At 38.9% G+C, this 22,653-nt stretch overlaps 1 protein-coding gene across 1 annotated transcript in view; it reads left to right on the top strand.

Moving 5' to 3' along the window:
* The window catches only part of LOC112347744 (peroxidase-like), an 11,297-nt gene extending 6,304 nt beyond the window's left edge, over nt 1–4,993 (top strand). The window contains exons 2-3 of the mRNA XM_024679092.1: nt 4,294–4,407; nt 4,604–4,993. Of these exons, the coding sequence (XP_024534860.1) occupies nt 4,294–4,407; nt 4,604–4,993 (504 nt within the window). The remainder of the gene's footprint in view (nt 1–4,293; nt 4,408–4,603) is intronic.
* The last annotated feature ends 17,660 nt before the right edge of the window (nt 4,994–22,653 follow it).

The following is a 22,653-nucleotide window of genomic DNA, read 5'->3' on the forward strand; positions in this document are numbered from 1 at the left end:
ACACACACACAGATATATATATATATATATATATATATATAAAATAATTTACAAGCTGTGAGGTCCAAGTGTATGGTTACAATGCTGTATACTAATATTAGCATAGTGGGATTATGGTAGCCGTTGGATTGGTTTCAATCCGGACCACTCGATCTTGTATATAAACTAGGGTTTTTGGGCTAATTGATATGCACATTTTCCGTATTCCCTTCCTATATTCCAAGCACTCACAAAGCTTATTTACCATTTATTATAATAAAATATAATTTATTATTAAATATATAATAAATATATTTTTAAGTCTCTATTAAACTTCCTAAATATACAACATTATAGCCCACTATGCTAATATTAATATACAGCATCATAGCTATACACTTAAACATAAAAATGTAATTAATTAATTCAAAGTAATAATCAAAGATAAATTATTGCTTAAATTTATATACTAATTAAATAATTATTAATTATTTAATCAAAATTATATATATATATATCTGTGTGTGTGTGTGTGTGTGTGTGCATAAGTTAATTTTTATATTAAAGCTAGTAAGCCTAAAAAATTAATAATATTTTAGTTTTGGTAGCTATCAAATTGATTTAAATCTAGACCTTTTACTCCTCTATATAAACTAAAGTTTTGGGGTTAATCAAATATGCATATTTCTATATTCCATTCATTCACATTAGTGGAGGTGAAGGATAATGTAGGTGATTTCAAGTTTAAACTTCAATCATTGCAAATGGTGTTGAGTCAAATTTTTAACCTTATCTTTGATATGGATTAGTTACAATGCTATCATGCAAATTGTGATTTTGAGGTTTCTCCCCTATTTTTACTTTTGATTCCATTATTTTTATTTTCTCATTACTTTCTATTGTGTTTTTGTTTTACTCCTTTATTCCCCCTCTAATAATCTTTGTGTCAAATGAGAATGCTGAGAACAATGTTCCCAAAACTATTTTTAATATACTATATGGTTTGTATAAGTTCTTAATGATGTTATTCAGTTTGAATAATACTTTAGCAACTTTCTAGTAAATGATGGATAAGGTTCTTTGCAATATGTTACAGGTGATAATTAACTTTATTGATGATGTCTTGATCCACTCAAAGGGAACATTAGAGGAACACATCCATGATATTTGCAAAGTGTTAGATTAATTGCAGAAAGTTAGTTTAACTAAAGTGGTCAAAGTGTGTATTTAGATCCAAGAATATTATTTATCTTGGGTATTATATTTGTTGTGAGGGTTTATAAATTAATCATAACAAACTTATGGTTGTTCTAAAGTTTCATATTCTAAGAGTATGAATAATGTGTAATACTTCATGGGCAAAATGAAGCATTTAAGTTATTTTATTGATCATCTTTCTAATCATATTGTACTATTGTGAGTGTTGTTGAAGTTGTCAATATTATCTTTCATTTAGTCGGAAGACTATGAATGAGCATTCATAAATCTCAAAGAAATGTTAACAACTCCTCCAATTTTAATGTATTTTAACTACACTTGACCATTCATTTTATATGTAGATGCTTTTGATATCGGTCTCATGAATGTCTTGATGTAAGAGAGTATGGATGTGCCTAGTCAGTATCATCCCATTATGTACATCAGCCATATGTTACAATCACCAAAGGTGAACTACTCTACGACAGAAGAGTATTTAGTAGTAATTTAAGGTTTTGAGAAGCTTCATGCATATTTATATGGTTCTCAGACATTACTAGAAAATGATCATGCTACAATTACATCATTATTGAAATAAAAGAACTTTGTTGGTTGTACTAATTAATGGGGCTCTTAAGCTTTAAATATATAATTTCAAAGTTGTGAATTCTATAGTGCATTTTCTTGGGTTCTTCTCCCTTCTTTGCTCTCTTCTCATATTCATGTATAAATTTTCTAAATGAAAATTCTGTGCCATTAGATGTTGTTGTATTTAATGTTCAATATCCACAATGTGTGGAACAAGATTTACATTCTTTTAACGAAGTTCCTAAGGTTTAAAAGGTTAAACTATGGATCTGAAAGCTTTGCAATGGGTTTGAAAATTCTATATTACTTGCTGATAACTTACCATTTTAGCATTTGAAGACAACCTTCTTTATTTTATGGGGAGAGGTCCTAATAATTATTTATGGCTGGTGGTGCCTTTAATCTTTATGCCACACTTTTTTTATGTTTATCATGATTCTTCTATTTTAGGTGGGCATATAGGATATTATCATATGTTTGAGAAGCTATGCAAGTCTTTCTATTAGTCAAAGATATGACATGATGTTATCTAACATGTGTATAACTGTTTTTAATGCTAAACTCGTAATACTTCCCCTCGTGCTATAGAAGGATAATTGGAGTCAATTGCAATTTCCCATCTATTTGAGTTGGTGGCATTTGATGTGATGGAGCCTTTAACGTAGTCAATTATTTATAATGAATTTGTCATTATTACTTTTAACTATTTAATTCGCTAAGTGGAAGTTGGTGCTTTTACTAGTGCATTTGCAATTACTATTGAATATTTTTTCCTCAATTAAGTGGTGTTTCAATATTCTTATCCAAAGTGGATTCTCTTGGATAATGGTCTTGCATTAATGGTTAAGGCATTTTATATTTTAACATCTCAATTGGGGATACACCACACTTTCACAAATGTTTATTATCCACAAATGAATGGTTTGCTAAAACAAATTGTTTAGAACTTCAAAAGAATAACTGTAAAGTATATGAAGTTCTTGCATTTGAATTAAGATGGTTATTTACCCTTTTTTTGGTATGCATATGTCACAAGGGGTATAGAGTTCCATCAGTGCTTCATTATATAAATTCTTATATGGTTATAATCTGATACTACCAAAAAAGTTGAATTTACCTTTGCAATTGCCATGAGCTACAAATGATAGGTGTAAGAATTAGTATTTTATGAGTATTTTTCAACTAGTTCACGTGGAGTCTATTGAACATTTGAGTTATATATAAATTTGATAACAACAACACTACAACTCCTATTATCATCCACTTATAAAGTATAAACTAGATGATCTAGTGTTAGTTTGTTTTCCCAATTTTTGTTTAAGGGGCTCTTTGCTTAATGTGTATCAGTTGTTGCAATAAGTTGGACCACAAGTTTATAAGATTTGGTATAACATTCAATTGGCCAATCCTCCAAAAATTGTATATATATAGCAATTAAAGTATTTTGTATAAAGAGATCAAGAATAATTAACACCACCTACAAATTTACCAATGCCTCTTTTTAATGTTCCTTCAAATCCTGGCTAATCAACTAAAGAACCCTAATTGCCTTTCATCCTTTCGAGAGGAGAGGATGATGTGAGGTCCAAATGTATAATTATGATGTTGTATATTAATATTAATATAGTGGGATTTTGGTAGTGATTTGATTAGTTTCAATCCCAAAAATTCACTTCTGTATATAAGCAAAGTTTTTGGAGCTAATCATATTTTAATATTCCATACACTCACAATAGTAAAGATAACATTTAAATTGTTTTATTATAGATTTACAATATGAACTATTTACTTATTTGCTACCTAGTCATCGGGGATGAGAATATTCATCTCGTACATTCAATGGGCATGATAGCACCAGATCCAGCAAGATGTCTAACACTAGAATCATAAGTATTTTCTTTAGAGAGCAAGGTTTTTGATATTTTGCTGACTGGATTGGTGATTGTTGGCTCCTTGGAATGCAAATAGAGGCTACTCGGTGTTGCCTTTTCAATTGATCCATCTCAGGTTTGTTGGACTTCTTTTTTGTATAAAAAGGTTCCTGGTTTCATTGTCTTTGTCCTAGGAAGGAGATCGATTGAATCATATGTGGGGAATTATATTCTTTGTCAGTACTTAACTTTTTGTTTTAAGAGCCTTTCTAGCTTGTCTTCTTGTTTTCTATATGTAAGTTGTTTTCAAGTACTTGGAATATATCTTAAACCAGACTAGGGCCTCAATAGCGTAATTGTTCCCATGGGTAAAGATTTCTCCCATTCTTTGTTCAAGTATCTAGTCAAATTCCATCTATTACAAGATCTGGATTGTCAAGCTTTTTAGGTTATCACAATTGTTTACTTGCACTCAGTTCAGCTCGTCTGCTGGTCCAGTCTACTTTAAATTTGAATAGATATAAAGATAGGAGCGACGTAATTGCTGCATAAGCACGAGGATCAAGCTATGGCGCTGCGTCGCCGAGGCGATCAGAATGTTAGACTCAGTCTTTAATTAGGTATTGGAGTCACTGCTAACCACTTATGGTTACCTCAGATTGTTTTCAACACGAAACAAGCTGCCATTCATGAGTCAATTCTCAAGTTTCCAAAGCAATACGAAACCATGGTTGGAGGAGAGATAGCGCTGGCAAGAGCATTCCTCAAATCCGTGTGAATCTTGTAAGTCAGTTGTGTTCCCTTAAACGTTTCACAACGTGTTTTCTCATCAGATTGTGTGATGAAGCAACGAGTTCTCTAGATTCCACCACCGAGGCAGAAATTCTATCATCTCTTGCGGCCGCCATAATCATTGCTCACCATCTCACAACAGCACTAAACTGCAATGAGGTATACATTTCTGTTAGCTTTGCAAGAGCTGGGCGGTATGCTCAGCTCTAGGCACAATAGAAGAGCTTGGATTATGGTCCATCGCTGATCTCTTCACCAGATTATATGACCCTTACTACAACCAATCACTTAGGAGCCAGTGTCCCAGCAGTGGTGGTGACTCAAACCTTTCTCCTCTAGATTTGCAAACTCCAGTGGTGTTTGACAACAAGTACTACAAGAACTTGATAAATTTCAATGGATTGTTCCACTCTGACCAGACACTGTGGAGTGGTGGTGATTGGACAGTTGTGCAGTTGGTGCACACTTATGCCATGGATCAAGTGCAATTTTTCCAGGACTTTGCGACTGGAATGATCAATATGGGGAACCATGAACCACAAGAATATTCTGAGAATATTCTATAGCATGTGGGATTTAAGGCCAGAACACCTTAAGGGTAGGATTAGCTCTCTTGTTCATTTCATTGGTATCGGGGTAACATGTTCTTTTGGGGATGGTGGGTGAGCAAAATATTGATCTTGGTGAGGCATTAGTGATGATGGCTATAACAATGAAGAAGAGACTCTTGATGATGTCATTGTATGGCAAGGATGATAAATTTTTGAAATTAAGAGTAACATAAAGGAGGTTAAAGATTTTGTCAATCTTATTAAGGATTTCTTGCTTCGCATGAACCCTCAAGGGTTAAATTAATCTCATGTCCATAATTACCATTTATACGTCAAGCATGCCAAGCATTACGGTATCGTGGAATGGAAATCATTACCAGATGTTTGTGATAGCCAAGAAGTTGATTCTTGGTAGGAATTGTGGGAAAGTTGTTTGTCTCACAATCCTTGTGAGGATAAGGTGAAGATTGTTTTTTTGTGACGAAGCTTATAAGCCATGTTTCTTCGTGGTGGAAGAACTATATCAAAGTGAATGTAGACCATATTTGAGCTCATGAGCTGAAGAGTTGAACTCATGAGTTGAGCTCAATTTTCAATTATAATTTAGTACAAACATTATAAACTTTAAAATTTTAAGGTTATGGCGAACCTAATAATTTCATAACTCTGTATATATTATATAGATAAAAATGTTCTAAAGGACATTTCTTGTTGTAATAATTTAAATATTTACTATATACAATGATAGGGACATTTTTTAGAACATAAAATAAAATGTTTACAAAAAGAGTATTCTTGTCATTTCTTTAAATTTGAACTCTATGCTTTCTGGCTAGTAAATGTCAGGTTTGTTAGAATTTAAAAATTATTTGAATTAAGATTCTATAGAAGGCCATATAACCGTTTGAAAGAAAAAAAATTTGTTAATATAAGTTTTTTGCATATATAAGAGAGACTTGGTTCTTTTTTAGAATAATATTTTTGAGGGATTTATTATAGCATACTATCTAAAATTTATGGATCTTCACTTGTACTCTCATTCGAAGAAAGAGGAATACACATAAATATCTGTGGGTTTTAGTGATGGTAATTTTAAGTCTTAAAATATTTCTTCCCAAGGTTCAAGGGCTAGAAGATACAATAGTTATCCCATTGCACAACATAACCAAACCATACAAAAGAAAGAAAGAGAGGATAGTGAATATAGTGATCATGAGCTAAAGATAAATGCAATGACAAAGAGTGCTACAAATTGGGTGAAAAAGAATGCTTTTCTATTTATTTTAGAAAATTGCAATTCTGTGACTTTCAAGAAATGCTTTATATGTTTTTTAGGTTTTAATGGACACAATGGCAATGATCAATATAATGGTATATATGCTCTCGTAACACATTGCAATATCATGCACCCGAAAGACTACCATGAAATATTTTTTGAGATGGTAAAAACAGAAATGGAGACACATGAATACTATGGGCAATATTGCAAAAAGAACACTTATAAGTATATGAAATCAAAAGTGAAATGATAAAATATTTTTATTAATTATATAAAGTTGTGAGTGCATGGAATATGGAAAGGGAATACAGAAATGTGCATATCAATTAGCCCAAAAACCCTAGCTTATATACAGGAGCGAGTGGTCTGGATTGAAACCAATCCAACGGCTACCAAAATCCACTATGCTAATATTAGCATACGGCATCGTAGCCGTACACTTGGCCCTCACATCATCCCCTCCTCTCGGAATAATGGAAGGCCGTCAGGGTTCTCTTGTAGATGGGCCGGGATCTGGAGGAACGTCAGGAGGAGGCATCGGTGGATCTGTAGATGGTATTAACTGCTCCTGATCCCTTTGTATGAAGCGTTTTAACCGCTGCACATGCACAATCTCCGAAGGATCGGCCTGCTGAACGTCATGCCGAACCTCATAAACTTGTGGTCCAACTTGCCACAACACCCGATACGGTCCTTTCCACTGCACAAGGAGCCCCTTAGATAAACCACGTACCGTAAGATGGGGAAAACGGACTAACACCAAATCATCCACTTTGTACTCCGCTGGTGGACGATGATGGGAATTGTAGCGCCATTGTTGTCCCACTTGTACGCGGCCTAAGTGTTTAGCAGACTCTGCTCGGACAAGTGGAAGAATGCTTGTCAAATATTGATCCCATGACCTAGCATCAGGAGCTCGTGGCAATCGCGAAGGTAAACCCAGCTCTGTTGGTAATATTGGATCATGACCATATAGAAGTTTATATGGTGAAGCACCAACAGAACTCTGCACCCCTGTGACATAAGCATACCGAAGAGATGGCAAATAACCATCCCAATCCGAATGTTGAAAGTTCACATACTTCGCAATCATCCCTTTGAATGTCCGAACGAGCCATTCCACCAGACCGTCTGATTGTGGATGATAAGCACTCGTAAAAGTGTGGCATATCCCCAACCGAGATGTCAAAACATGAAATACCTCAGCCATAAATGCAGGACCATTATCCGAAAGAATCCGTTCTGGACAAGAATGCTGGAACACCACTTGATTGAGGAGGAAGTATCCAACAGCAGTTGCAGAGGCACTAGCAAGAGCACCAACTTCCACCCAACGAGTCAAGTAGTCAGAAGCAATAATAACATACTCATTGCCAGCAGTCGATCGAGGAAAAGGTCCCATAAGATCAAACGCCACCAACTCAAACGGACGAGAAACTGCAATTGACTCCAACCGTCCTTCCGCAGCACAAGGGGGAGTATTACGAGCTTGACACCAAACGCAGCTACGCACATACCAGATAATATCACGTCGCATCTCTGGCCAATAAAAAGATCTGCGCAGCTTCTCGGTGACACGACGGTGTCCCATATGCCCACCTAGAATAGGAGAATCATGGTAGGCATGGAGAAACCGCGGAATAAACACCGAAGGCACCACCAGCCGTAAATGAGCATCAGGATCCGTCCCCACAAAATAAAGAAGGCCATCTTCAAGGCGATATTGAGAATGTAAATGCCGAAAAGGCAAGTCATCAGCAAGTGATGCAGGATTCTCAAACCCATCTCGAAGCCTTCGAATCCACGGCTCAATCTTTTGAGCCTCGCGAACCTCATCCAGAGAAGGTAGATCTTGCTCTACGCCCTGTGGACACTGAACGTCAAGGACAGCAACCGCCGACGGCACAGAATCCTCATCTAGAAAATCCACAGATGCTGGAACAATAGGTTCATCAGAAACATGAGAAGTGAGTGGAGAAGGAAGAGGAGCTCGAGAAAGGGCATCAGCATCAGCCATAGAACTCCCTGGGCGATGAACAACATCGAAATCATATATCTGAAGCTTCAAAGCCCATCGAGCCGTATGACCAACCAGGTTCTTCCGCTTCAATAATGAAGTAACAGCAGCATGGTCACCTTTAAGTAACGTCCGAGAACCATGTAGATAGGCATGAAGTTTCTCGAAACCCCAGACTGCTGCTAAACACTCCTTCTCCATCGTGGAGTAGTTCATCTCCGCTGGTTGTAATGTATAGCTTATGTATGCAATAGGATGGCGCTGACCAGGCACACTCGAGCTCTCTTGCATCAACACACCTCCAAGACCAATGTCAGAAGCATCCACGCGCAAAATAAAAGGTCGAGTGTAGTCAAGATATGCCAAAACCGGAGGAGTCGTCAATAGCTCTTTGAGATTCACGAACGCCCGCTCACAATCGGGAGACCAGATGAAAGATGACGTTGATGACTTCAGCAACGCTCGCAATGGTATAGTGCGATCGGAAAGATGATCTACAAAACGACCGAGATACTGCACCTTACCCAAAAAGTGCTGCACATCATTCACACACTTCGGAGTAGGGAACTTTAGAACAGCCACAAGTTTGTCAGGATCAACTTGCAAACCCTCACGAGAAATACGGTACCCAAGATAAGTTGTGTCCTTGGACCCAAACACGCACTTCGACCGCTTCAGCTTTAAACCAACGTCGCGTAGCCGATCCAACACTTTACAAACATCACGAACATGCTCCTCCCACGTCCCCTCCGAGTGGATCAAGACATCATCAATGAAGTCAGCCGTCACCTCCGGCATATCGCAAAGAACCTCGTCCATCATCCGCTGAAAAGTTGCTGGAGCATTGTTCAAACCAAACGGCATCACCAAAAACTCGTACAAACCAAATGGTGTACGAAAAGCAGTCTTAGGAATATCGTCTTCAGCCATCGGTACTTGCCAATACCCAGAAGCAAGATCTAGCTTGGTGAACCAACAACTTCGCCCCAGACGATCCAAGAGATCAGCAGTGTGAGGAAGATGGTACACGTCCGGGATCGTCACTTCATTTAACAGACGATAGTCGATGCAGAAATGAATACTCCCATCAGGCTTCGTCACAAGATGAGGTTCACATGCCCAAGGACTCCGCGACTTCCGAATAACACCCTTCTCCAACATCTCCTTAACGTTGGCACGTAAAATCTTGATCTCCTTGGGTGACCGATGACGAATAGGAACCTTGATTGGACGAGCATCCCCGGTTGGAATGGGATGACGTGTGGCAATCTTGGCCCCAGATGATAAGTCAAATTCAAAGAGATCAGAATACTCCTTCATGAGCTGGTCAACAGCTGCAACACAAAGATCATCAGAGGGATCGAAAAAGGGAAGAGCAGAACAAGATGGAAACACAAGAGGAAATAATGGGGGAACAAAAGTAATGGAAGCAGAGGTAGAAGTAGAGGGACGAAGAGGTACGGAAGTGAGAGGAACGGATGAAACATAAGGAAGTATGAGACAAGGGGGAAAAGCCTCAAAGTCACACTTGGCATGATTGTGCTGCAACCAATCCATACCAAGAATGAGGTCAAAAGCTTGACTCGGCACCACCCGCAACGATTGCAACTCAAGCTCGAGATCGCCCACACGCACAACCAGGTCCGCCTCATCTCGTGCATATGCATGTGTACGGCCGTTGCCATAAAGAATGAAAACTGGATCCGCCGCACGACGCAAGTGTAGATGACAACGTGTGGCAACAGGTCGAGCAATAGAAGATAAACTCGAACCTGTATCAACCAACACGGAGAGAAGAATAGGAGACCTCTTGTTATAAAAACGAGCTTGGAAAGTAAACACTGGATGAACCGGTGCCGAGTGAACCCCTTGATGATACTCCCAAAAGAAAGATGGAGGGGTCACTAACTTATTCGCGCAAGGTCCCTCCATTACTCGCGCGACTCCTCGTTTCCCGAATGCACCTCGGTATCCAAACCTTCCACCGCAGCAGCACCAACGGGACATTGCTGACGCCAAGGTCTCCACCCAGGAAATGGAGGTCGCCAATCCGGAAAGCGCCGACAACGCCGATAAGTATGACCAACTTCATCACACGCCCAGCAACGAACGTCACGGCCACGACCACGTCCTCGCCCTTGTCCTTGGACTCGAGTAGCAGCAGCATCAACCTCCATGGGAACAGGACCATCACTCATAGGAAGTGGAGCTGAAGGACGTGTAGCAAGAAGTGGAAGAGGTGACGTCTCATAACGTTGTGCCAAGCGAAGAGCATCGTTAAGAGTGGCAGGAGCAAGTGCATGCACAAGTCCGACAAGATCTTGACGAAGTGCTGGCCACAGCATTCCTAGCTTGATCCGCTCCGACATATTTGGCTCCGCACGAAGCAAAAGACTTCGGAAACGAACGCCAAATTGCATCACCGACTCAGATGGCCCTTGGCGAAGATGATGCAATTGTTGGAAGGCATCATCACAATCGTTGGCGTGTCTGAAGGCGCGTTTGAAGACGTCCGGAAGAACACTCCAATCGCCATGAGTAGCTGCGCTCAATCCATTGTACCACTGCAATGCCGTCCCTTGAAGACATATGGGGAACTCACGCAAACGTCGAGCATCATCCCAAGAATGATATGTGGCAATCACCGTGAAGTGATCGAACCAATGGTACACATCATCCCCAAGATTCCCACGAAAGAACTCCGGCCGAACGCGAGGATTGGCACCAAAAGCAGGAGGAGTTGTACCATGTGCCGTGAACGCCGCCATCAACTGAGTTTGGTTGTTCAATTGCAAGCGCATAGCATCAAGCAATTGAACCAACTGCTGCTCTAGAGTCAAAGGAGGAGATTGCGGATCGGCCATGAAAATGAATGAAAAAGAAAGAGCAAAAGAAGAGAAATGACAAAAAGCTGGAAAGAAATGGTAGATCTAGACAATGCAAAAAGCTAGATCTAAACCAAAATCCTGAAAGGAAATAACAAAAGAAAGGAAATGGAAAAAGTTAGATCTAGACAATGCAAAAGCTAGATCTAAACTGAAATCCCAAATCCAAGCACTCCCCAGGGATAATCAAAGGTGCCCCTCAACTCCACCAATGTGAGTGCATGGAATATGGAAAGGGAATACAGAAATGTGCATATCAATTAGCCCAAAAACCCTAGCTTATATACAGGAGCGAGTGGTCTGGATTAAAACCAATCCGACGGCTACCAAAATCCACTACGCTAATATTAGCATACGGCATCGTAGCCATACACTTGGCCCTCACAAAGTATAATAAGTTTATATTATTGATAGAGAATAAACATCAATAGTATTGGAAAATCTAGTTAGCTCCAAAAGTTTTTTGCAACTCAGCAATAGTAAAGCTTGCTTGGTGTATATAAATATCCACTTTAGGATCTTGGTGTAAGATGTTAATGAAAATGTAGTACATATGCTTGTAAGGAGTATATGCCTTCCTATGTTCCTCGTGCTTCGTAAAGTCTGGATATGTGCAAGAAGAAAAATCTTGAATGGTAATTGTGTACTCTCCACCTTCTGTTTTGACTATGTACTCATTTGTAAGTGTAATGATTTACTTCGTGGAGAGAATCTCACACTCAAGTGTTTGAGCAAAGTTTATTTTACTTTGCTTCTGCTTGAAGACGGTGCCAATAAATTTAACTACTTTACCTTTTCTTGCTGGTCTCCTATGCATTTCCGTGGGAATAGTCTTAATTTAATCACTCATGTCTCCAACTCTCTTTTCAAGATTGAAACCAGATTTCTCAAAGTTTTTAATCTCATCCGAGGTGAGTGCAACCCCACTAGCAACCGACCATTCTTTAGATACTACATCAGGCTTAGTCACTATAGTGTCTTCAAGCCACTTTGTATGGTTAGCATCATATAGCGAACACCATCTTGAAAATCCTGCTTGTTTTCGTTCCCTATAGAAACATAGGGTTGGAATAGAAGCAGACTTGTCACCACGGATCCAAGCCCAACATTTGCCCCGTGGAAGCATCCTCACACATCTTATATTTGATTTTGCTAGCACTTAACGGATTGCATATTGTTTCGGCTCTATGCTATGATAAACAATTTCAACCTCTTGTGATGCACTTTCTTCATCAGCCACTTGAGGTGGCTCGGTTTGGGGGTGATATCTTGAAGCAGAATGATACTCAACATTAGGCGTATGAGAGCTTTTTGCTCCAAGATCCGTGCAAACTTCTTCACAAGCAAAGGAAAAGTGACGCTTTGAGCAGACAGTCTTCATGTCACCAATAAAAGCCTAAGGAGTGTACTCCATAGATGTGCCGTGGACCACTTCCTCCATTGCAATTGCTATTGTTCATGCTGGTGGAGTCACTTTCTTCTTCATTTGATCATATAACATCTCAACCGAAGGTCATATTCCCATGTAGTTTCCTTCCTCAAATGCTAAGGCTTTTAAAGACTGCTCTACAACATGTATCAAATCTGATAAACATGCTTCGTATAGACTAATCTTCCCCTTCCCTACCTTAGAAGAACACCAGCTCCAATACTTACTCTTTGAGAGATTCATAATTAGGGTGTATGCAAGATCCTCAAGTGGTAAAAAGATGACATTAAAAGCAATAAGAAGAGAGGAAAAAGCGAAAAACCAACCTGAAAAGAGTGATAACCCTATTGGAACATCCTAACTTCCCACCATCCCAATCACAACTCAAGTTGTGGTAAACAACTTACATCTATATGGCCATCTTCACATCACCACATTCAGATTTCATTTGCTTTTGTTTCATGCTCTTCTTCAGAAAGTGTAGCTTGCCATTGTTTGCACAACTCCTTAAACACTAATTGAAAATCTGGCTTGATAAGGTGGCAATGTTGGTTTATGCTCTGAGCTCAATATAACTCACAAGTCCTCTCATGACCTTCTAAGGGTCGACCATTCCCAAAGATTTCCTGGACGCCATTCCAATTAGCCCCAGCCCCATCTGCCATGAAACTGTGAAAGTTGGCAAGCTCACCAGTTCGCTTCAATACAATGTCGGAGAGGGACTTCCAAAATATTTCCTGAGCCATCTAGTCTACTCTACTCTTGCAATTGTCAAGTTATAATGTAGCCTGTGAAAAGGGCAATGCTTAAAACCATTTTAAGATAGTTGAGAAAAAATAACTACTTTAGATCATACATATGAGCTCCCATGGTTGTCCAACCCGTTACCTGCTCCATATGGTCAAAATGTACCCATGCATTAGCAAGGTCACTCGACCCAGATATATCCATTTGGGAAACAAAATCCACACCAAAGGCGGGGCCCATGGTAAACATTTTGAAGATGAAGGGGCACTCTTGCTCACTAACGATTTGATCTGGAAATAAACTTTCATGGATAAACTTGTAGGGACAAGTTTGTTTTAGTTCAAGGATAGAGTCAATTTTTTATTGGACTTTCCCCCTTTTGAGATTCACACATCCAAGACTTTATCCTTAAAAAAAATAAATATAAGAGAGATATTATTGAAAAGTATGTAATAATATTTTCATACCTCTTGAGGCTAGTTGCAAGTTGCACGCGTTATAGTAACTCTCGCAAGCTAGCCTCATCTAGTTGAGTATTCTTACAGTTTGGATCAAGTAAGGTGCTTGCGATAAAATCCTTGAGCATTATCTTTTGAACATGCTTCAGAGTTGTAGATGAGTTTCTCATAGTCTCTATCTGCACTACATCTTTGAAATGAGCCCAAGTAGGTTTTGAGCTCATGAGCTCACGAGCTGAGCTCATGAGTTCTCAAACACAAGGAAAACATTGGTTCGTCCTGAACCAACATCTTTTCATTTTTCAAAATTTGATTTAATCTATATTTCCAAGTAAATTTGATCAATAAAATACAAATATAAATATAGATCCAAACACCAAAAGTTGTAGCGCACGTGGTTTTGACCCTTTATCCTATGGTGATTTACCATAGGATAACACCACGAAGCGGAACCTAAACCCTCTTTGTGCCACGTGACAGATGCCACGTGTCACATGCCACGTGTCCACAGGAACCCAAGGTTTAGGGCCTTAGGCCACTGAACAAAGGAACGGTGCCAAACTCCCAAGCATGGAGCCGAGGAGTGACGGAACCGAACCACGGAGCAACTCCCGAGCATAAAGCCCAAGGAGCGAAGGGACAGAGGCCCGGAGCGACTTGGAACAGTCCTAGAGTAACCGGCATCCCAATGCCAGGACCAGCACGCAAAACGGAGCCAAACGGAGTCTGACGCTATTTCGGCATACCGGTGGCCTAACACGAGGACATGGGTACTCCACCAACTAGCATGGAATGGAACTTGGGCTTAGACCCAAGCCGGACGCAGAACAAGGACAGGCACTCAAGCGGGAGCTAGATTATGCCTCAGGTTAGTTGGCCATGCCCAACCTACCCACTATCCCTACTATACATTTGGAACCCCCCATAGCCCCCCCCCCCCCCTTGAGGAACACACGCTTTGGGCTTTCACCCCAAGCCTCCCTTAGTACCAGGAGTTAGTCTCTAGGACAAGCTCGAAACTTACTAAATATGGAATGTCCTTAGATTGTGAATTTGGACACGGGACGAACACCATTGTGTTCAAGCCGATCTCTACATTCCGTAGATATACCAAATGAGCAAATCTGGACACTTTCCATAAATAGCATTTGGGACCGAAATGAGACTAACACAAAGGGCATGATAGTGAGGGTGTTTGGCAGACACGGTAAGCTATCATCCAGCGATATTGAGGGACCAATCTCAATACGCGAGGGTTCTTGTCAAGCCAGTGCAAGACAGAGCAAAAGAGAACTAAAAAGCCGGGCCAAGTATGCTTGGCCAAATAGACACTTAGGAATTCCGTCCTTATGCTCATCCGGCCAAGTACAGATGCTAAGTCCAGTTTACTAACACTTGAACAAGAGGGACTAATAAAGGGTCCAGCAATACCGACCTCCTGCCATCGTGGCAGTAAGGAAAGAGTGTCCGTAAGGACCGATCGACAGGTAACTTTCGATACCCGAAGTCACATTCGCGACAAAAGTGATCTAAAAACACTTCTTAAGCTTTGCAATTGTAAGGCTTACCTGATGGATGTGATGGTCAACCTTAGGATCTTGGTTTAGTTCCTGCATAAAAATGTAATAGATGTGCTTGCAGGCTAAATATACCTTTCCCCTGTTCTCCCTCTATGTAAAATCTGGACATGTATAGGATGGATTTTCGCAGATTTTGATAGTGTAGCTCATACCCTTTGACAACTTAGTCACAACAACAAACTCCTTAGCTACGGCACTGATGTTGTTTATCCTTATATTTATGCATTTCAATGCCTTTGCCAGCTTGATCTTCTCTTGTGCACCTTTTGAAATGGAAGACCTATATTGTATAGCCTTCCCATTTCTAGCTGGTCGTGTATGCCGGTCTAGTGTTGACATTGGTGGCATAGTAGTATCAATAGCAACATTTGAGGAAGTCTTCAGCTTGAAACTAGCTCTCTCCAAACTTTCAATCTCTTCTTTTAAAAGATTGCAGCTTTGCTCAACTGGCCACTCCTCTGGCACAGAATCTGGCTTCGAGATAATTGAGTTGTGGATCCGGTTTGTATGAGTAACATCAGTCCCACAACAGTAAATCTAACTTGACTAGCAGCCCTTTACCCCTAGATCTTGACAGTCCCAGAAACATGGTACTGCTAAAGAACTTGAACATGAGCGCACAAATGCAAGACACTGACCTCGACTCCCAATCATTCCAGAGCAACGCACATTACTCTTGGCACTGACTCTTTGAATTGCCCAATTGATATGAGAAACTGGCTCACGAGCAATAATCTTCTCAACCTTTGACACTGGATTTACTTGTGTAACAATTGGCACCTCCTCCACTCCATGTTCCTTAATTCTTCTCCGGTGTCGTGGAATAGAATGGTAGTCAAACTCTAGACAGTGAGAGCTAGAAGGAGTGATGTTAAGCCCATCAAATGTTTGTCAACACTTCAAACGGGCTGTCCTCATGTCCCCAAGTGGTTCATTGTAGTGCACTTTATCTCTTTCCCCTTAAGCCAACTGGAAAAGGGGCAATTGCTTGATGAGAGAGCCTTTAGTGACTATTTTATCCCCATTTATCCCCCAAGGTTCCAAGGATCCATAGTGACAGTATATCCAAATCTCATCCCATGATCACATGTGCTACACTCACCCCCTCTTCAGAGATGTCAATGTCCTCATTGATTATTGAGATGTTAATATCCTCATTGATTATTGACTAATAACCCCTACTGAGCCAAGGGGAACCAACACTTCCATTTCCACACTTAATTTACCAATCCTTCCATTGTGTAGACCAGTTATTCCATATGAGGCAACTAGTCATCCACCCGTACCGCAATCCCATGGTGGATACCTTCGTCCGTGGATACTCCACACAAGAGGAAGGACGTACGCATGGATGCCCAATACGTACGATTTCAAATTTAGGGGTAGGAATATACTTTGCTCAAGGGTATATTATATTTTTAAGTAGCCACTAATCAATGGAAATCGAACCCGTGCCATTTTCTCTGATACCAATTGTAGCGCACTTTTATCTCTCTCCCCTTAAACTAACTAGAAAAGAGGCAATTGCTTGATAAAAGAGCCTTTAGTGGCTATTTTATCCCCATTTATCCCCCAAGGTTCCAAGGATCCACGGTGACAGTATATTCAAATCTCATCCCATGATCACATGCACTACATTCATAACTTGATTCCATAGGAGTTTTAGTAATAACTTCCCCTTGAGAGTCTGTGCATCTGTAAACTCTTAGAGGAGGTGCTCATAGGGATAACAGGGGTGAGTAAAATGGTATTTAGACAATCCAAGCTCCTTTCAGGATCAACTCACTTGCGGGCAGTGCGTGAGTAACACCACATGCAGGGCTGGTGAGGGAGTGTGCCAGTTGGGCTATGCTCAAATCTTGGAGCTGACTGGCACCATGGTAGTGGGTGTGGGTGATACAAGGTTTGCAAGTGACCTGAAGGTGTGTGCAACCTGAAGGTGTCAAGGTAGTTCTTTGAGCTGTCAAAGGAGGGGAAGTTGAAGAAGCTGAAGTAGCCGCCAGTGATTCTCCAACATCTGCTCAAAGAGCCTGAGAGCCAAGGCTCCATCTCCCTGGTGGCAGTAGCCGGCAATGATTGCCTTCCAAGTCACGGCATCCCGTCCCCCACTGACTGCCGAGTCAAAAACTTTGCGAGCTTCCACCATGCAGCCATCCGTAGAAGCCTAGTAGAGAATTCATGATGACCACCTCGGCTTCCATCTCGGTGTGACGGATTTGCTGGTGGATGGCCCTTTTGGTCTCCAAAGCCATGGAGCTCCTACAGGCCCGGAGCGCGGGGGCGTAAGTTGGAGTGTTGGGTACCATGCCTTAAACTTGCTGCATCCACGAGAAGAGGTCTAGTGCAGCTAGTGCTTGTTCCATCTGGACATATCCGACCATCAGCATTGTCCGCGAGACAACATTGTGCCTCTCCATCCGGTCAAAGACTCTCCGCGCATCCACCTCTTTGTAAACCACCCAGTATTTGCTGGGCAAGTACTCATAAATAATAATGATGAGATCAAAGAAAAAACAAAAGAAATCATTTGTCAAATGTTTGCCATGACAATTAATTACAAAAACATTAGTTGCATCTAATAGTCTTAATTTTGGAGAACTAGTAATGAAGATTGGAGTCACCTATTGACAATGCTTTTCTAATGTTGAACCATAACATTTATAATATTTTTGCAACAATTAGTATCCTTTATATAAATAACATTTTAATTGTTGTAAATATAACAACAAATATTTTGCAACAATTAACATCCTTTACAATACTTTTGTTTACCATAATACCTTTTTTTATATAAAGTGTTAACTCGAAAAATATGTCTAGATATAAATATGCTTTTTAATTTACAGAAACCAAGATGTTTTTGATAAATATTGATGTGGCATATTAGGATATCCAGATATTAATATAGTGCTATATACATTACACATACTTATTAAGTGGAAATTATTATTTGTATATTGTAAACATCAGTGGTAATTTCTAATCATATTGTGAAGTAGCATAATTTCCAGCAACAATGATATGTGAAAGTCATAGATGTCCTTGGCCCAATATTCACAAATGTGTCCTTGGCCCAATATTTGCCTACAAGAATTATATGTAGATTTGCACCCTAGAAGGCCTGTGGTTGGCATAATGGAGCATATGTTGAGCACATGTTGACCAATATGAAATACCAACTTTAATATTTGATAGCCTACTTGCTATAGCATATGTGATTATGGAATGAGATTTGAATATATTCTCATATTAGATCCTTAAAACCTTGAGAAATAAAAAAAGATAAAATAGTTATTAAAGGTTCTTTTATTAAGCAATTGCTCATTTTTTAGTTAACTTAAAGGGAGGGAGATAAAGTGCGCTATATCCAGTATTAAAGATAATGACACAAGTTTCATTGTGAAACTACAATATGAGTGGATGATTAATTCCTAAAACTGTTTTTTATATACTATGTGGTTTATACAAATTCTTGGTAATGCTTTTTGGTTTGAGCAATATTTCAGTGACTTTTTAGCAAATGATGGATAAAGTTCTTTGCAATATGCTAGAACTGACTTTATCGATGATGTCTTGATTCATTTAAAGGGGATATAAAAGGAACACATCCATGATATTAGCAAAGTGTTAGATCAGTTGCAGGAAGTTAGTTGAAAACTAAAGCGGTCAAAGTGCATATTTGGATCCAAGAATATAATTTATCTTGGGTATCATATTTATTGTGAGGGTTTGTAAATTAATCATGACAAAGTTGTAGTTGTTCTAAAGTTTTCTATTCGAAGTGTGTGAATGATGTGCAACACTTCCTAAGCAAGATATAGCATTTCAGTCATTTTATTGATTATCTTTTTTATTATATTGTACTATTGTGAGTGTTGTTGAAGTTGTTGATATTATCTTTCATCTAGTCAGAGGACTAAGAACAAGCATTCACGGATCTCAAAGAGACATTAATGACTCCTCCAATTTTGGCATATTTTAAATACACTTGATCATTCATTTTACATATAGATGTTTTGATATCGGTCTCATGAATGTCTTGATGTAAAAAAGTACAAGTGTGCATGGTTAGCATCATCCCATTATGTACATCAGTGGTATATTACAGTCAATAGAGGTGAACTACTCCATGATAAAAAAGTGTTTAGTAGTAGTTTAAGGTTTTGAAAAGTTTCATACATATTTGCATGGTTTTCAGACATTACTAGAAAGTGATTATGCAACAATTACTTTATTATTGAAGCTTGGTTTGTTGTATTGCTTGATGGGCTTTGAAGCTTTAGATATATAATTTCAAGGTTATTCATTGCTTAAGGAGTTCTATAGTTGATATTGATGCCCTTTCTCGAATTTTTCTCTCTTTTATGCTCTTGTTTTATATTCTTAACGAATTTTTTATTCCAATATCTGTGGATTTTCTAGACAAAAATTTTGTGCTGTTAGAGGTTGTTGTATTTAATATTTAATATCCACAAGATGTGGAGTAAAATCTATTTTCTTTTAACAAGGTTTATAAAACTTAAAAAGGTTAAGCTGTGGATTTAAAAGCTTTATAATGGGTTTGAGAATCTTATATCGTTTACTGATAACTGCCATTTTGGCATTTGAAGACAACCTTCTTTATTTTGTCAGGAAAGGTCTTAATGATCATTTACAGTTGGTAATGTCTTTGATGTTTATTTTGTGTTTTCTCCATATTTATCATGATTCTCCTATTCTAAATGGGTATATAAGACATTGTTGTGTAAATGAGAAGCTATGTATGTCTTTTTATTAGTTGAAGATATAGTGCTAATATGTGTGTAGTTGTGTTTAATGCTAAACTCGTAATACTTCCCCTCATACTATAGAAAGACAATTAGAGTTAATTATAATTTCCCATTTATTTGAGTTGGTAGCATTTGATGTGATAGAGCCTTTAACATGGTCAATTGCTAGTAATGAGTATGTTATTATTATTTTTTACTACTTAACTCATTAGGTGGAAGTTAATGCTTTTGTTAGTGCATCTACAACTACTATTGAATACTTTCTCCTCAATCAAGTGGTGTTCCAATATTCTTATCTAAAGTAAATTCTTTTGAATAATGGTCTTGCATTAATGGCTAAGGCATTTCATATTTTAACATCTTGGTTGGGGATAGACCACACTTTCACAAGTACTTATCATCCAAAGATGAATGATTTGCTAAAACAAATTGTTCAAAACTTAAATAATTATGAATTACATGAAATTTTTGCATTTGATTTGGGATGGTTATTTACCTTTTCTTTGGTATGTGTATGTTATATGGGTACAGAGTTCTATTAATGCTTCACTATATAAATTCTTATATGGTTATGATCTGATACTACTAACAGAATTGAGTTTATTTTTGTGATTACTATAAGCTATTAATGATAGGTCTAAGAATCAGTATTTGATGAGTATTTTTCCATTAGTTCAAGTGGAGTCTATTGAACATTTGGGTTGTGTACAAGTGGGACAACAACAATATTACAATTCCCATTATCGCCCATTTACAAAGTATAAAGTGGATAATTTAGTATTAATTTCTTTTTCTCAATTTTACAGTATATGGTTTATTTAAAGTATCAGATGTTGCAACAAGTTAGACGACAAGTTATTTAATATAACATTCAATTGGCCAGAAATTATATATGTATAGCAATTAAAATATTTTGTACAAAGGAATCAAGAATAACTAGCACCACCTATAGTTCTACTAGTGTCTCCTTTTGATGTTCCTTCAAATCCCAACCTGTCAACTAAAGAATCTTGATTGCCTTCCATCCTTCAAAGAAGAGGGGATCATATAAGGTCCAAATGTATAATTATGATATCATATATTAATTTTAGTATGTGGGATTTTGGTAGTGATTGAATTAGTTTCAATCTTAAAAAATCCAGCAGGATCAGGTGGTGCTACACTAGAATCTTAAGTATTTCCTTTAGAGAGTTTTTTTATATTTTGCTGGACTAGATTGGTGATTGTCGGCTCCTTGGAATGCAAGTAGAGGCTACTCAGTGTTGCCTTTTCAGTTGATCCATCTCAGGTTTGTTGGACTTCTTTTTTGGATAAAAAGGCTCCTAGTTTCATTGTCTTTGTCCCAGGAAGTAGATTGATTGAATCATATGTGGGGAATTATGTTCTTTATCAGTACTTAACTTTTTGTTTTAAGAGCCTTTCTAGCTTGTCTTCTCGTTTTCTATATGTAAGGTGTTTTCCAGTACTTGAAATACATCTTAAACCAGACTAGGGCCTCAATATCTTAATTGTTCCCATGGGTAAAGTCTTCATTCAAGTATCTAGCCAAATTCCATCTTGGATTCTTGAGCTTTGCAGCATTAGTTTGCTCCTCTGCACTTTCTACCGTGGCAGCACTTTACCAAGGTCTTTAGGTTACCATAATATTTTTAACGTGTTTGTTTACTTGTGCTCGGATTCCGTCTGCTGGAGTGCTCAAGTATCTCGATTACAGGTGAAGATAGGCGATCAGAATATCAAAGATGTTAGCCGCGGTCTTTAATTGGGTATTGGAGTAGTACTGCAAAAAAAGATGAACTCCTAACCACTTGTACACTAAACAAGCTGCCATTCATGAGTCAATTCTCAAGTTTCCAAAGCAATACGAAACCATGGTTTGGCGAGAGGGGACTAAAGGTATTCAAAGCTCTTTACTTCCGTCTAGCTTTGCAGCTGAGTGGAGGAGAGATAGCGCTGGCAAGAGCATTCCTCAATTAATCCTCTTGTAATTGTGTGATGAAGCAACGAGTGCTCTAGATTCCACCACCGAGGCAGAAATTCTATCGTCACTCAGGTCACTTGTGGCCGCCATATTCATTGCTCACCGTCTCACAACAGCACTGAACTGCGGCGAGGTATACGTTTCTGTTAGCTTTGCAAGACCTGGGCGGTATGCTCAGCTCTGGGCGCAACAGAAGAGCTTGGATTATGGTCCATCGCTGAGCTCTTCGCCAGATTATATGACCCTTACTACAACCAATCGCTCAGGAGCCAGTGTCCCAGCAGTGGTGGTGACTCAAACCTTTCTCCTCTAGATTTGCAAACTCCAGTGGTGTTTGACAACAAGTACTACAAGAACTTTATAAATTTCAGTGGATTGTTCCACTCTGACCAGAGACTGTGGAGTGGTGGTGATTGGACAGTTGCGTAGCTGGTGCACACTTATGCCATGGATCAAGTGCGATTTTTCCAGGACTTTGCGACTGGAATGATCAATATGGGGAACCTCAAGCCGCTCTTGGCTCCAAATCG

This window comes from Selaginella moellendorffii, unplaced genomic scaffold, assembly GCF_000143415.4.
Source record: "Selaginella moellendorffii unplaced genomic scaffold, v1.0 SELMOscaffold_24, whole genome shotgun sequence".
Taxonomy (NCBI): domain Eukaryota; kingdom Viridiplantae; phylum Streptophyta; class Lycopodiopsida; order Selaginellales; family Selaginellaceae; genus Selaginella; species Selaginella moellendorffii.